This window comes from Aquarana catesbeiana, linkage group LG10, assembly GCF_042186555.1.
Source record: "Aquarana catesbeiana isolate 2022-GZ linkage group LG10, ASM4218655v1, whole genome shotgun sequence".
NCBI classification, from domain to species: Eukaryota; Metazoa; Chordata; class Amphibia; order Anura; family Ranidae; genus Aquarana; species Aquarana catesbeiana.
Window position 1 is genome coordinate 37,140,535 of NC_133333.1, and position 17,199 is coordinate 37,157,733.

General features: G+C 42.6%; 1 protein-coding gene across 1 annotated transcript in view; it reads right to left on the reverse strand.

Moving 5' to 3' along the window:
- The window catches only part of ATP1A3 (ATPase Na+/K+ transporting subunit alpha 3), a 106,326-nt gene that overhangs the window by 10,697 nt on the left and 78,430 nt on the right, over positions 1-17,199 (reverse strand). The window contains exons 12-19 of the mRNA XM_073602010.1: positions 13,490-13,682; positions 12,548-12,723; positions 11,982-12,118; positions 6,353-6,503; positions 5,750-5,918; positions 5,511-5,665; positions 864-987; positions 626-771 (exon numbers count right to left, since the gene is read on the reverse strand). Of these exons, the coding sequence (XP_073458111.1) occupies positions 626-771; positions 864-987; positions 5,511-5,665; positions 5,750-5,918; positions 6,353-6,503; positions 11,982-12,118; positions 12,548-12,723; positions 13,490-13,682 (1,251 nt within the window). The remainder of the gene's footprint in view (positions 1-625; positions 772-863; positions 988-5,510; positions 5,666-5,749; positions 5,919-6,352; positions 6,504-11,981; positions 12,119-12,547; positions 12,724-13,489; positions 13,683-17,199) is intronic.

The following is a 17,199-nucleotide window of genomic DNA, read 5'->3' on the forward strand; positions in this document are numbered from 1 at the left end:
ATTCACATTCTTTTGTAGGCAAGTTTTTTTTTTTTGGCAGTTTATTTTTAGCTACAGGGTCACTTAAATTATCCCTGCCCCTCTTTCCCTACCATATGTTCACAGATTTTTACAGTTTTTTTATTTTTATTTTTTTTGTACCAAAAATAGTTTATTTTTTTATTATTGAAAATAAAATTACCAAAAGCCATGATAGTTTCTCTTAATATTCTCCTATACCCTCCTCTAGTCTAAAAAAATAAATAAAATTCAGCATCATATATGACCAAAAAGTGGCATGGCACAGATAAGCCACTAAATCCATATGTTTTACAGTAGTCTAAGTTTAGTTATGGGGTGTGGTGGACATATAACTTTCCCTCCCAACAGGTTGGGTGCTTGACATTCTGATGGCCCATAGACCGCTAAGTGCCCATTAAAGGGTCTGTAATTATTGCATGAAAGTTTAAAATGGGTGTTTTGGGCCCATGCTGAGTTCCTCTGCAAAGGCAAAAGTCCATTAGGTATAGATACAAATCCAAACTGACCTTCCACTAGAAACTATAATGTTAGTATAGGCCATACGTAAATTTTATTTAAGACTTGGCAATACCCATAACTTCTTAGGAAAGAGCTCACAACTCACCCACTGCTGGCCATAGCTGTCTTCCAGGTCATTACACGTCCTGTCATCCCAGTTTAGCCGAATGCCCACCAAGTGAGATGGCAAGAAGCCATTTTCTGCCAGGATGACGAAATAGGAGAAAAAGCCACCAAGAGCCTGAATCATACCTAAAAGTGGTGGAAACATAGTTACAGGTGTCAATCAAAGAAAATCACCTTACGAGATACAATTTTGGCAACAATCTGAGATGAGGCCTCACCAATCTGCCCGTACGCCATGCTGATTAATCTTTCGTTCACCAGTTTGTCTGTACGGGGATTTCTTGGCTGTCTTTTCATAATGTCGCTCTCAGCTGCTTCATAGGCCAGGGAAATAGCAGGAACCTGGAGAAAGAGTTTATACAAGCCTTATTGAATATGGTGCATTGCAATGTAAGATGTATTCAAAACAACTTGGTCAGACCATGCATCAATTTGACCATACATAATGAGCTCCAGATTAGACCAAAAGGAATGGGGAGACACTCAATCTGCCATTGTTTAACCAAATGTGTATCATTCGGATAGTCCATGTCATTTGAACTCTTTATGTTGTCCTGTGTATGTTGCTGGTTCCTCTCTCCTGTACCTCCAGTAATCGGGATCAAAACAGGTGGCCTGCCATTTAATGTAGCCCTTGCACCTCTCCTGCAGCTGTGGCACCCCCCACCCCCACCACCCCTTGTCTCAGCAGTTGGCAGCAGAGAGGAGGACATAACTTCTCTGCTCTCTGCCAGATCTTGCACTTCTCCAAGACTCATCTCTGACCCCCTGTATCAGCAGTCAGAAGCAGAAAAGAGAGGGCCCCCCCTACAGATCCAGGTCCCCTGTGCAGCTACGGCACCCCCTGTCCCCGCCTCCTCTGGTCTCAGCATTCAGCAGACTCCCCTAGTCCTCCTCCAGACCCGGCACTTTCTACTTTCTAGCTCCGTCCCCAGCTTCTTCCCGGCAACAGCACAAGGTAAGGAGTACACTGTGATGTAAGGAGAGTGGACTTTGACTTCTGATTATGGGGGGGCTCTTGACATTTGAGATAGGGGGGGGGTGAGGTGCTCTGCTTAGATTTATTATGAGAATAATACAATTCTATTCCAGTTGAAAAGGACACCACTGGTATCCACAAGAAATGTTATCGGAGACTGCCCGGACAGAACACCATGGCAGGACAATACCAGCAGTGTGTGACCCTCCTTTTCAGACTTACATCACCTGCTACAGGAGTTTAAGTTGGCTCGGTGCCTGTCTGCACCTGCCCTTCACACCCTAAGTCTTAAGTTATTACTAAAACCAATAATAATCCAATGCAGATGCAATTATTTAATATACATTTATATATATATAGTCTTACAGATACAACCGGCCCTTTAAAGGGCAACCATAATGCTGATGCGGCCCGCAACGAGATTGAGTTTGACACCCCTGTGCTAAAGGCTTTTGAAGAACTGACAGTCAAACATAGCTAATCAATCTTAAGCTTTGCCTAAAAATAACTGCAGTGACCAATGCTTAAGTACTGGCCATGTGACTGGATAACAGATGTATTTCTTCTCAAAAAGGTACATTCTGCAAACTCTAATTACCCTCATCTTATACAATGCATTTGGATTGTTAAAATCAATCTCACTATTTTTAAAGAAAGGCTGGAATTACCATAATAATAGTGAACAGGCAGTCCGTTCCTTTAGGTGACATATCTGGTACCCTAAAACCAGCCACTGTTACATGCCAGTTTTAACATTGTCTGGTAGTGTATGCAGTTCAGCTGCAAACCCTCCCCAACAGGCATGTGCCTATTGACCTCACAATCAGGGCCGGGACAAGGGGTGGGCAGGAGGGACAGCTGCCCTGGGCACTGTGGTATCATGTGAGTTGGGGGGGGGGCAGCACAAAGAGGTTGGCCAAGAAAAAAAGCAGAAAAGTGCCTCTGAATGCAAGCTTTAATGTGTACAATATTATGTTATCCAACATGTACATAGAAGTAAGGGATGACAAGCTCATGGAAGGTGAAATCTCCTAGATCGGTCTCCAATGTCTCTGGCATGTCCTGTATGAGCGGAGTGTCCAGCTGTGGTAACTGCAATGCCCCTGGAGGAAGCCGGCTAATCCTCTCGGTGGCTGGAGATGGAGGTATTCCGCTCTGTGAGCAAGCCCGTGAGCGTGTGAGGTCACCGGAGTATGGGAGAAACACAACCCTTTTCAGACCATACGCAAGACTCGCACGGAGCATGCGTGCTCCTTTTTCAAGTGTACAGGGAGAGGGAAGGAACAAACTTTAAATGCTCTGAAGTAAGAGGAAATCGATTGGCTGTTTAGTGTAATTTTAACCACTAGCTTGCCAATACACAAGTTGAACTATAAAATGAATGCCATTGATTGAAAGAATTTTATAAAATATATATGATTTGTAAGCTAATAATTGAGATAAATATTTTCATAAGATCTATATAATATAATAAGTTTTTTTAAAACATGGGGGGAAAGATTTTAGGTTTATTTAATGAACACGTGATTAAAAAAGTGGGCTTATTTCAATATTGGTGGTACAAAATGGCAGGTAATATATGCCCATATATACTTGGAATTAGAGCGATGTCAATATACACAGAGAATTTGGGTGGTAAGTGGAAAATTAGTTTAAAAAAAAAATCAGTAAAAATTTGTAAAAATTAAATTTTATATAATTTTTATACATTTTTAAACTAATTTTCCACTTACCAGTTACCACCCAAATTCTCTGTGTATACTGACATCGCTCTAATCCCAAGTATATATGGGCATATATTACCTGCCATTTTGTACCACCAATATTGAAATAAGCCCACTTTTTAAATCATTAATTATGTGTTCATTAAATAAACCTAATATCTTTCCCCCCATGTTTTTTTAAAAAAAACCTATTATATTAGATAGATCTTATGAAAATATTTATCTCAATTATTAGCTTACAAATCATGTATAATTTTATAAATACTTTCAATCAATGACATTAATTTCATAGTTCAACTATGTATTGGCAAGCTAGTGGTTAAAATTATGCTAACCGGCCAATTGATTTCCTCATACTTCAGAGCATTTAAAGTTTGTTCCTTACTTTTCCCTGTACACTTGAGAAAGGAGCGCGCATGCTCCGTGTGAGTCTCGCGCATGCTCTGAAACGCGTTGTGTTTCTCCCATACTCCGGTGAAGTCACATGCTCACGGGGTTGCTCACAGAGCGGAATACCTCCATCTCCTTCAGCCACCGAAAGGATTAGCCGGCTTCCTCCAGGGACACTGAGGTTACTGCAGCTGGACACTCCGCTCATACAGGACACGCCAGAGACGTTGGAGATTTTACCTTCCATGAGCTTGTCATCCCTTACTTCTATGTAAGTGTTGGATAACATATTATTGTACACATTAAACCTTGCACTCAGAGGCACTTTTCTGCTTTTTTTTCTTGTCTACCAGAGCTGGCTTCGCGCATGTGAAAAGCTGTGCCCTCAGTGCTGGTTTTATCCCTGAGATGTTACAAACATCCACCTTTAAAGACAGATTGTCTCAAATCTACCTGGACTTTTTCTAAATCCCTATACCTGGACTTATCTACTTTTATCCATTGTGCCCATTTTTAATTGTTTCTTTTTACCGATATCCTGAGCGCTAGCATATGTGTATATTTACAAAGAGGTTTGGGGGAGGCAGGGTGGTGATTCTGTGAATTTTGGGGGTTTGTGCTAGAAAAGGTAATACGGTAGGGGGAGGAGGGGATTTCTGCTAAGAGGGGTATTTTTTTTTGGGGGGGGGGGGGGGGGGGATTTGTGCTAGTAGGAATGATTGGGGTAATTGTGCTATAAAAGGAAATTTGAGGGAATTTGTGTTAGGGTGGTAGATTGGGGAGAATTTGGGGTGGGGGAGGATTTTTGTTTGTGCTCAGAGGGGAAATTGGAGGGGAAGATGATTTGTACTAGGGGGGAGGGGGGGGTTATTTGGGGGGGTATTTTTGCTGGGGGCATATGGGGATTGAGAGGATTTGAGCTGTGGAAGGGGCAAAATTTTGTGCTGGTAAAGGGATCTCAGTAGGAGGATTTGCATTTGGAGGAGGGGGAACTCATGCTTAGGGCATAAGCATGCAGATTAGTGCTTGGGGGGGTTGCTGACACATGATGCTCATACATCTTGGGGGGGGGGGGGCACAATTTGGTATGTTCGCCCTGGGCTCTAGATGACCTTGTCCCAGCACTGCTCACAATGAAAAGCATCTATGAAGAAAATGGTAGGTCACAGGTTCCCAATATTCAGGTTACCCTGGGATCTATAGGGTCATCAAAAGGTATGCTTAGACACCAATGTGCTGCTGCAGCCTGTTCAGTACCATTATGGTTCTGACAGGTTTACTTTAAATATGGGTCTGCTTTGAAGTGCATTTGTGCAAAAAGCGTGGGCAGCCATTGCTGGACTCCTTATTCAAATTGCCTGGCTGGCCCTTTGATTATAATACTTTGTGAGTCGCTGACCTGGAAACTAATCGACAAGTCGGAAGAGCTGGAGGAAAGTCCTTATTGGCATACCTGTTCTGGGTCAGTAACTCAGAGTATTGAAGCCAGAGCCATGGCAACAAGACAATGAGCATTTTCAGCAGGAAAGGTCACCAATGGAAGCCTTTATTTTTCTCTCATGGTAGGATTCCTTTATGGAGCAATACTAATGGACATCCCTCTTTTCTTTAGGCTTGGCATACTGTCAATAGCTTGCATATACTGGGTTATTGGATGGACTGAACCTGGTAGCCATCCTGGTTCTAACCTGTTCTGGAATCTCTTTAATTGCTCTGGATACCAAATATTCTTTTCTCTCACTTTCACCAATGAGCCACCATGACCTACTCACCATGTCAGTGCCCAGATCAATGCACAGGATGGTGATGGTTCCCAGAGGCAGGGGGATGTTGGCCATAATGAAGAGCAGGAAGGGGGTGATCTCTGGAATGTTACTGGTCAGGGTGTAGGCAATTGACTTCTTCAGGTTGTCAAAGATAAGGCGACCTGTTGATGATTTAAAAGTGTTACACAAGTGGCAGTCTATATTCATATAGAGTGTAGCCTATATATTACAAAGTGGCCCCTTACCCTCCTCGACACCAGTGACGATTGAAGCAAAGTTATCATCCAGAAGAATCATGTCAGCAGCCTGTTTTGAGACATCAGAGCCAGCAATGCCCATAGCCACCCCAATGTCGGCCTTCTTCAGGGCAGGAGAGTCATTCACACCATCACCAGTCACAGCTACAATAGCGCCCTAAATTGGGAGAACACTAGGGTGTCAATCAAAAGAATTAAAGGAACACTTCCAATTTAAGAATAGATATAACAAATAATGACTACAACAACAGTATAGTTAGCGCTATTAAAAAAAACCTGTTTTATCCTGCAGCCAAAAAAAATAATATCTTCCTTGCAACCATGGCAATGGTACCCTGTGTACTTGTCTTGACAATATTACCACCCTCCTTCAAGAGATTGGCTCACCACCTTTCCCAGACAATACATTCATACTATAAAATCCCCACCAATAGTAGTTTAGACTTTGGTGAGATAGTTTCCAATAGCTTTTGAAACGTAAAGGGATGGTGGAGCTGTAGGTTGTCATATTAAGCACCAAGTCTAATTATGTCATAATAGTAAATCATGCCCTTCCACATATTGGTGTATATTGAATGACAATGGTCTCACCTGTCTCTGGCATCCTTCCACAATGATCAGCTTCTGCTGAGGGGATGTGCGGGCAAAGACGATCTCTGTGTGGTTCTGAAGAATCTCATCCATATATTCGCTGCTCATGTCCTTCAGGTCTGTGCCATGGATTACACAAGCCTTGGCATCCCTAGTAAGAAATTAAAAATTGCTGAGCTATAACTAATCATGACTATAAAGACAGTAGGTGCTTTTCTCTGTGTCCATTGGATTACATATGAAGAACAGTTGGTAGGTACACTATATGGTCAGAATTTTGCAAACACCAGACCATCACACCTATATAAGCTTGTTAGACATTCTATTCCAAAACCATGGATATTATTATGGCGTTACCCTCTTCTCGTTTGCAGCTTTAACATATTGCACCCTTCTGGGAAGGCTTTTCACAAGATTTTGATGTGTCTGGGGGAATTTGTACCCATTCAGCCAAAAGAGCATTTGTAACACCAGGTATTGATGTTGGACAAGAAGACCTGGTTTATAATCAGCATTCCATTTGAGGCTTGAGATCAGGGCTCTGTGCAAGCCACTCAAGTTCCCTCACACCAAACACATCAAACCATTCCTTTATGGAGCTGGCTTTGCACACAGGAGCACAGTCTTGATAGGAAAGAAAATGGCTTTCCTCAACTGCTGCTACAAGACTGGAAGTGCATGAATTGTATGCTGTAGCATTATCAATACCCTTAACTGACAATACCTCAAAATGTGGACGGGTGTCCACATACTTATGGCTATAGACTAGGTGTGATGGTCAAGTTTTTATTGACCTTTGGACATACTGTATAGTAAATGTATACAGGACAATCCACGGATGCTTCCTGAGTCGGTGGTTTAGTAAGGGCGATGGACTTACTGTATACCCCTAAGCAACATGCTTAGCATCTTGTTCACTTCATTTTGCAAGGAAGACTAAAGGCTAAAGAGAGTCTTATTTGGTACTAAATAGGTGTACTTATATACACATACACACAGTATCTCATGAAAGTGAGTACACCCCTGTTGTAAATAGTTTATTATATCTTTTCATGTGACAACACTAAAGAAATGAGTCTTTGCTACAATGTAAAGTAGTGAGTGTACAGCTTGTATAACAGTGTAAATTTGCTGTCTCCTCAAAATAACTCAACACACAGCCATTAATGTCTAAAACAAACGTGAATAAACCCCTAAGTGAAAATGTCCAAATTGGGCCCAAAGTGTCAATATTTTGTGTGGCCACCATTATTTTCCAGCGCTGCCTTAACTCTCTTGGGCATGAAGTTCACCAGAGATTCACAGGTTGCCACTGGAGTCCTCTTCCACTCCTCCATGATGACATCACAGAGCTGGTGGATGTTAGAGACCTTGCGCTCCTCCACCTTGCGTTTGAGGATGCCCCACAGATGCTCAATAGGGTTTAGGTCTGGAGACATGCTTGGCCACTCATCACCTTTACCCTCAGCTTCTTTAGCAAGGCAGTGGTGATCTTGGAGGTGTGTTTGGGGTCGTTATCATGTTGGAATACTGCCATGTGGCCCAGTCTCCGAAGGGAGGGGATCATACTCTGCTTCAGTATGCCACAGTGCATGTTGGCATTCATGGTTCCCCTGTAGCTCTCCAGTGCCGGTGTTCTGCCGAGAAAGTTCCCCTTGGCGGATAAGGACCCCCCTCTACTGTGCAGGTGCAGCGCTTGCGCAGTAGGAGCCGGCGGAAATATCCAAAGCCAAAAAGAATACAAATCAGCTGTACACGGCGCCTGTAAGAGGGCCCCTCGCGGGCTCGCTTCGCTCGCCACGCTTTGGGCATGGCCTCGCTTCGCTCGGCACTTTTTTATTCTCCCTCTAGGTCCACTTGGATGGTGGGGCTTGAACCTGGACCTAGGGCGCAGGCGCAGTGTACAGCTGATTGAAGTTTCTCAGCTTTGGCTATTTTCAGCGGCTCCTAGTCGTTCGTACTGCACAAGCGCTGCGCCTGCGCAGTACAGGGGGGTCCTTATCCGCCGGGGGAACTTTCTCGGCAAGACACCGGCAGCACTCATGCAGCCCCAGACCATAACACTCCAACCACCGTGCTTGACTGTAGGCAAGACAAACTTTTCTTTGTACTCCTCACCTGGTTGCCACCACACACGCTTGACACCATCTGAACCAAATAAGTTTATCTTGGTCTCATCAGACCACAGGACGTGGTTCCAGTAATCCATGTCCTTCGTCTGCTTGTCTTCAGCAAACTGTTTGCGGGCTTTCTTGTGCCTCATCTTTAGAAGAGGCTTCCTTCTGGGACGACAGCTATGCAGACCATTTGATGCAGTGTGCGGTGTATGGTCTGAGCACTGACAGGCTGACCCCCCACCCCTTCAACCTCTGCAGCAATGCTGGCAGCACTCATACGTCTATTTCCCAAAGACAACCTCTGGATAGGACTCTGAGCATGTGCACTCAAATTTTTTGGTTGAGGCCTGTTCTGAGTGGAACTTGTCCTGTTAAACCGCTGTATGGTTTTGGCCACCATGCTGCAGCTCAGTTTCAGGGTCTTGGCAATCTTCTTATAGCCTAGGCCATCTTTATGTAGAGCAACAATTCTTTTTTTCAGATCCTTTAGAGAGTTCTTTGCCATGAAGTGCCATGTTGAACTTCCAGTCACCAGTATGAGAGAGTGAGAGCGATAACACCGAATTTAACACACCTGCTCCCCATTCACACCTGAGACCTTGTAACACTAACGAGTCACATGACACCGGGGAGGGAAAATGGCTAATTGGGCCCAATTTGGACATTTTCACTTAGGGGTGTACTCACTTTTGCTGCCAGGAGTTTAGACATTAATGGCTGTGTGTTGAGTTATTTTGAGGGGGGCAGCAAATTTACACCGTTATACAAGCTGTACACTCACTACTTCTACTGCATTGTAGCAAAGTGTCATTTCTTCAGTGTTGTCACATGAAAAGTTGTAATAAAATATTTACAAACATGTGAGGGGTGTACTCATACTAATATATATATATATATAAAATATATAGATATACTGTACATATACATATCAAATAAAAAATATATATACAGTATATTTTATATAAATTTCTTCAGTGTTGTCACATTAATAAAAACATTTACAAAATGTGAGGGGTGTACTTAATTTTGTGAGATACTGTGTATATTATATTAATATATATATATATAAATAAAAATACACAGTATTCATATAAAATAAATTATATAAATATATAAAAACTAGAGTTCTGAACAATATGGTTAAAAGTGAGAGTTGGAATCTAAGGGTGTATGTGTCCAACCTCTCTAATGCTTATACTAACCACAACTGACAAATAATTTATAAACGTAACACAAACATTATCAGTGATAAAGAAAAATAATTCTTATATGCTTCAATATTGGTTAAATTACATTACAAAATGCTTAAATGCAAATATGTTTTATATGCTTCTGAATTGATTCAAATACATGACAAAGTGTTCATATGCAATTGTTCGGTTCTATATATAATAAAAAGTTTGTGTGCTAGAATGATATTGTGGAAAGATGTTAACAGAATAAATTGTTGTTGCTCCATCTCCTCCGATTGTCTTTTGCAATGTATAGAGACAAGTTAACCACTTAAGGACCGGAAGGATTTGCCCCCTTAATGACCAGGCCAATTTTTGCGAAATACAGCACTGTGTCGCTTTAACTGACAATTGCACGGTCGTGCGACGTTGTACCCAAACAAAATTTACGTCTTTTTTTCCCACAAATAGAGCTTTCTTATGGTGGTATTTGATTTGGTTTTTAGGTGTATGTTGATTGGTTTGCGCAAAAGTTATCGCATCTACAAACTATGGGATAGATTTAGGGCCTTTTATTTTATTTTTTTATTGTTTTTACTAGTAATGGCGATCTGCGGTTTTTAGCGGGACTGAGACATTGTAGTGGACAAATCTGACCCCAAATTACACTTTTTGGGGACCAGTGACATTATTACATTGATCAGTGCTATAAAAATGCACTGATCAATGTATAAATGACCCAGGCAGGGAAGGTGTTAACACTAGAGGGCGATCAAGGGGTTAACTGTGTTCCCTCAGCGTGTTCTAACTGTAAGGGGGATGGGTTGCCGATCACTGGGAATAGTAGATCTCTGACATGTCCCCTGTCAGAACGGGGATCCGCTTGTTTACACTGGCAGATCCCTGTTCTGCCTCTCTACTAGGCGATCGCAGGTTGCTGGTGGACATAGAGTCCGCCCGACCTACGGGCACGCTGCCGCAGTGTGCAGCGAGCGCGCAACTATGCCTGTGCAAGCCACTATGCAGCTACAGAGAACAGCTAACGACGGCGGCTGGTCGGCAAGTAATTAATCTCTGCATTCTACAACAAGGCATTTTAGAGTCAAGCTGATAAGGTGTTCCAAAATAACAGAAATTAAAGAGGTTGTAAACCTCCGAAAAAAAGACCGCCCCCCCCCCCCCCCCCCACACACACACACACACACACACACAAAAAAAAAAAAACCTGCAAGACATCGCATACTAGCTCATTATAACATACTTACCTTAGAAAGATGCCCTGAAGTGCCGCCCGCACTCTGCTCCCACGGCCGACATCCTTCACCGGAGTTACTTCCGGGTTTGCCGGTTCTGGCACTGCGATTGGCCAGCGCCGTGATGATGTCACAGCACGGGTCCTGAAAAAACGGCACCAGCGGGCCGTTTCTTCAGTGCGCATGCACCGATGATGTCGGCAGCAGCACATATAGGGAATATCTCCTAAACAGTGCAAGTTTTGGAGATATTTACAGTACCTACAAGTAATGCTTATTATAGGCTTATCTGTAGGTACAAGTGGTGTAACAGAGTTTACAACCACTTTAATGTCTCTTGCAATTGTTTATGTAAATCAGTTAATATGTGGAATTCCAACAAAATGGCAGCCACAAAAAGTAAAATAAATAAGAAAAAGATTAAAAATAAAACGCCCTCATCCCTCCGTGCTCGAGAGCAGAAGTGCACACATATGTAAACTGTATTCACACCACACATATGAGGTATCACTGCGAACATTAGAGCGAGAGCAATAATTATAGCACTAGACCTCCTCTGTAACACTAAACAGGTAACCTGTAAAGGCGTTTAAAGCGTCCTCGTGGAGATTTTTTAAGTACCGTAGTTTCCACGAGTGTGCGTAATTTTAAAGCATGACATGTTAGGTATCTATTTACTTGGCGTAACATCATCTTTCACATTATACAAAAACATTGGAGTAAATATTGGGTTTTGTTTTTTAATTCATTAAAGTGTATTTTTTCCCCCAAAAATTGTGTTTGCAAAACCACTGCGCAAATACCGTGTGAGATAAAAACTTGCAATGATCGTCATTTTATTCCCTAGGGTGGCTGCTAAAAAATAAAAAGTATAATGTTTGGGATTTTAAGTAATTTTTTAGCAAAAAATACTGATTTAAACGTGTAAACAAAAAGTGCCAGAAAAAGCCTGGTCGGCAAGTTTGTTCTTTTGAGAGGTTGGGCGGGATTTTTTGACAGTTCTAGTTTCCGTTTTGTTACCTATCATGCTATCTCATGTTTTTTTCTTTATCTCTTTACCTTGGCTGGTTGCGTATTTTTTCCATACCTGGGATTAACCTGGGAGACGGGGATGTTGAGTCTGGCTGCAATGTCCTCCACTGTTTCATTACCCTCTGAGATGATGCCCACTCCCTTGGCAATTGCCTTTGCTGTGATTGGATGATCTCCAGTCACCATGATAACCTAAGGAATATAATTAGTAAATAAGCCAGAGCACTATATACTCAATTTTAAACATTTATTAGTAGTTTCCCATCTCAATGCTTTATTATGATGCTGAAAAAGCTAAAAATACAGAAGAAATATAAATGGTTTATGCCAAATTAAATACAGAACTAAATTTATTTTTGTTTTTAAAATCTGCTCAGAGTTCAGCTTTAAAGAAAAAAAATGGGAAAGCTTCAACGCATTGATTTACTTTGCATTTGTTAGCATATGGTTTTGGTTTTTCATCAAGATGGTGTGACTGTCTACTGTTACTTTTAGGTCCTGGACCATAGGTAGAGAGAAAACGCTTGTCGTAAGACCTCCTGTCATATTCACATCCTCACCCTTTGGAAAACTGGGATCCCCTACTACATAAATATTTTTTTATCAGCCTACTCTGCTTACCTTGATGCCTGCACTTCTGCACTTTCCCACAGCATCAGGCACTGCTGCTCTAGGTGGGTCAATCATAGACATGAGCCCCACAAAGCACAGGTTCTCAGTGCTGAAATTAAGGTCCTCGGTATCAAAAGCAAAGCCCTTTGGGTGCAGCTCCTCTGGGAAGTAGTAGTGGCAAAAGCCTGGAGGTAAGAAGATAATAAAAAATAAATTAGGCTTATTGATTTATTATTAAAAGAGGAGCTCCCCTGACAAAATAACATTGCTGACCATTGTATCTAGGAAACACTGGCAATGTGGTAAAAGGGTCATTCTTGTCTTGATAGGGCTAGTCTACCAAGATGATGAAGATCCTTTGTTGGCAGGTTGTTGGTAATTTGTAATAAGAGAAGCTAATACGAAAGATTTAGAATTTCTCTTGCACTCAACATTATGATGGGTCTCATCACTGAAAATGCCAGAAAGAAGGGGTATCTGTTAGTGGTGCACCAAAATGAAAATTCCGGTGCCGAAACCAAAAATTCAAGATGCACTTGGCCGAAAATGGAAATAAACAGTTTAAAATTGTAAAAGTAAATTAATCTGGCTGGCGTTTTTGGATTGAAGTCAATAGGACGCAATTTCGCATTGAAGTCAATGCGATTTTGCATTCATGCCAATTTGATGCAGAATACCATTATCAGGCACTTTTGGCAAAATGCCGATAACCCTGTTTTCAGATAATAATTTTTGGCGGCCGAGGCATCGGTGCATCCCTAGTATCTGTATTGCCCACGGCAGCCAGTTAGTTATACAATATCATGTTGCTAGAACTAACTGGAAAATTAAGGGGAAAAAGGAATAAGGAGATTGGGTGGCAACACAAAGACAGTTCTTCCTTCAGACACCTTCAAAAACCTGGTCCTCTTTTTCCTTTTCCAGTTTCTCCAGTGTTATAAGTCTACACACCTAATACTCTCTCGCCAAGTCCCCCCAGCTCCATGTATGCATTCTGGAAAGCCTCTTTCAGCTCATCGTCCAATGGCTGCTCTTTGCCTTGGATCATGATGGTGGAGCAGACATCCAGAATCCTTTCTGGGGCTCCCTTCATTACCAGCATGTAGCGGTTATCATTGGGGTCCTCTGTTTCATGGATTGACAGCTGTTGAGGAAGAAATGGCAAGAAGCAGATATAATGATTAGTTAAGAAGATCTTACTATAGTTAGTGCATGACTCAATATAAGGGACTAGGTACATTACTACTAAACCATGTCTTCACAAATGCATCATGACACCTGGTAGAGGTTGTCATGATGCATTTTTGCATCATGACAACCTCTACCAGGTGTCATGATGCATGTAAGGGGCATTATACTTAATGACCAACCATGTAGGGGGCATTCTTCTCACTGACTACCAATGTAAGGAAAAATCTTCCCACTGACCATCAGGGTGGGGGCATTCAACATTAATTAGGCCACCACCACTTGGCAAAGCCCTTAGTATTAGACCAATTTTTAGCTGTCTATAAAGAAGGCATTCCCACAATCACTGTAAGGGTTATTCTTCCCACTGACCACCAATGCAAGGGGCATGTTCCCAATATCCACCCCACTATTAATATTTTTTTAGAAAGGGTTCGCTGAGACCTCAACATTTTTCTATGGGTTACAGCGAGGAGAAAATCTCATATATACTCTCAAATATTTTCCTGTACACTCCTTTAAAAATCTTACAAAACCTCACATTTAGGTGTTACAATAAAATGCAAGCACAGCTTGGTCATGGCAAGGCTGTACACTCCAGGCATGAATTAGTTAGGCCCAAGCAACCTGCATTCACGGCGGTCTGGGACAGTCCAGGGAGGCAGAGTTAAAAAGCTTTTATGTTATTATGAAATGAATGTTAAGAAGGATTAGGCTGGGATCCTACAGCAGCTGGGACTAATCTGTACAGAGAGAGATTGACAAAGGTAGAGCAGGAGGGTGAGGGGCAGGAATGAAGAGCCAATGAGAAAAATGCCGGCAAGGAAGTAAAAGGTAGACAGAGATAATATGTCAGCCTTTCTCAACCAGAGTGTTTTCAGAAGTTACTAGGGGTTCCTTGAGCAATGCTCAGTTTCTGCCTCAGAATTGTAACCACTGACCAACGATCCTTTTAGCTATCTGTACAGGGGGCATTCTCTTCCCACTGACCACCAATGTAAGGGACATTCTTCTTACTGACTACCAATGTAAGGGACATTCTTCCCACTGACCACCAATATAAGGTGCATTCTTCCTACTGACCACCAATGTAAGTGACATTATACTTAATGACCAACCATGTACAGTAGGGGGCATTCTTCTCAATGACTACCAATGTAAGGAAAAATCCTCCCACTGACATCAGGATAGAGGCATTCTACTTAATGACTACCAATGTAAGGAGCATTCTTTCCTCTGACCACCAATGTAAGGAGCATTGCGTTCTCACAGTGCATTGATGTCTGATGATTGGCCAAAGCATGCACCTGACCTGCATGCTTTGGCCAATCACAGCGTGCTCTGCTGCGAGAGCCATAATTGACCAAAGACTCATGGCTCAGGGGGACTAAGTCCACACCCCACACTATATAAGGCTGCTTACATAGCGACCGTGTATAGTGTGTGACTGTGGACGGAGATAGCTTGAGCTAGATTAGGCAGGTTAGTTAGTTAGTGGCAGTGTATTTTATATATATCTGCATTTAGTGTAGACTAGATTCATAGACTATATTCAGTCAGTGAAGGCAGTGTAACAGTGTATTGAAGTGGTTAAGGGGAACCCCGCAGCAAAATGTAAAAAAAAATGGCATGGGGGTCCCCCCCAAAATCCATACTAGGCCCTTATGCAAGCAAGCAGCCATGGCAGGCCAGAGAAGGGGGGGTGACTAGCGAGCGCCCCCCCCCCTCCTGAACCTTACCAGGCCGCTTGCCCTCAACATGGGAAGGGTGCTTTGGGGAACCCCAAAGCACCCTGTCCCCCTGTTGATGGGGACATGGGCCTCATCCCCACAACCCTTGCCCGGTGGTTGTAGGGGTCTGCGAGCGGGGGAACTTATCCAAATCTGGAAGCCCCCTTTAACAAGGCCCCCTCCATGTGAAAATGTGAATGGGTATCGGGCATTGTACCCTTACCCATTCACCCAAAAAAGTGTCAAAAAAGTAAAGACGACAGGAGATTTTTTTTTTTAAATAAAGGAATTGTCAAAAATGAAGTGTCCTGCGATGTCCATCGATCTTAAAGTGGGGTTCCACCCAAAAAAACAAAAATACCTGAAAAATTCTAAAACAAAAAAACATTTGGATATTTTTTTTTTTTACTTACCTCTAAATGCCTGTTTCTAGGTGGTCCCTCGTAGTCTGCCTCTTCCTTTGCCTGGGCTGGTGACATCACTTCCCCCTCGGCACAGGAAGGGCTCGGCTCTGCTCCCTCCCTCCTGTCAATCATCTGGGACCCATTACAGGTCCCAGGTGATTGAGCGGCCAATCACAGCGCGCGGTGGGTGCCAGGCTGTGAAGCCACAGCCCAGCGCCCACAGTTGAAATGCCGGCGCCGACGAGCGCATGGGGGGGACGAGTGGGGCTTCGATCCCCCGCATCGCTGGACCCAGGGACAGGTAAGTGTCCAATTAAAAGTCAACAGCTGCAGTATTTGTAGCTGCTGACTTTTATTATTTTTTTTTTTTTTAATGGACCCCCTGGGTGGAACTCCTCTTTAAATCACAGCGCCCAGACCCAAAAAATAGAAGAAAAAAAAGCTCAGAAGGGGGCTGGGTCACCCGGTTACGTCACCGGGTGGCCCCGCCCTTGCCTGTATAACAGCTGTCAAAGCCAAGAGACAGCAGTCGGCGGGACACCTCCCATGGAGGTGGAGCTTTTTTTTACTATTTTTCGGGTCCGTAAGGCGCAGTGATTAAAGATGGATGGACATCGTGGGACACGTTTTTTAAATAAAGGAATTGTCAAAAACGGTCTCCTGTCGTTTTTACTTTTTTTACACTTTTTTTGGTGAATGGGTAGGGGTACAATGTACCCCTACCCATTCACATAGGGGGGCGGGATCTGGGGGCCCCCTTGTTAAAGGGACTTCCAGATTCCGATAAGCCCCCCAACCGCAGACCCCCACAACCTTCCTTGCAGAGGAAGGAAAAAAAAGTGTGTGTAACAAATTAAAAAAATAGAATAATAAAAAAATAAAAATAAAAAAAATACCTACATCAAGGTTGGACCTAGGCCAGTGCCAGGGTTAGCGTTTGGGTTAAAATCAGGGTGAAAGGTCAGGGTCAGTGTTTTTTTTTTAAATTAGTATCAGTGTGTTTTAGACAAATAACATACACATATGTGGTATCACTGCGATCGTCAGGAGCAGGAGAAGTTATTTTGGGTTGTCCTTTGGTGGAAGGCTATGATAATAGCAAGAAATAAACAGTTAAATTTAAAAAAAAATTTTTAGTTTTTTATATTTTTGGGCCATTTACCACCAAATGAAAGCCCGATTTGTCCTGCAAAAAAACATGGTATAACATGGTATAATGCACCCGGATGCACAAAGTTGTTGTGATGTCATGTACGGTTTTACTAACACATGTCAAAGTTGAAAAATTGTGCTTAGGCATTAAGATTTGTTTTACCCCTTAGATGGGAAGGGGTTAAGA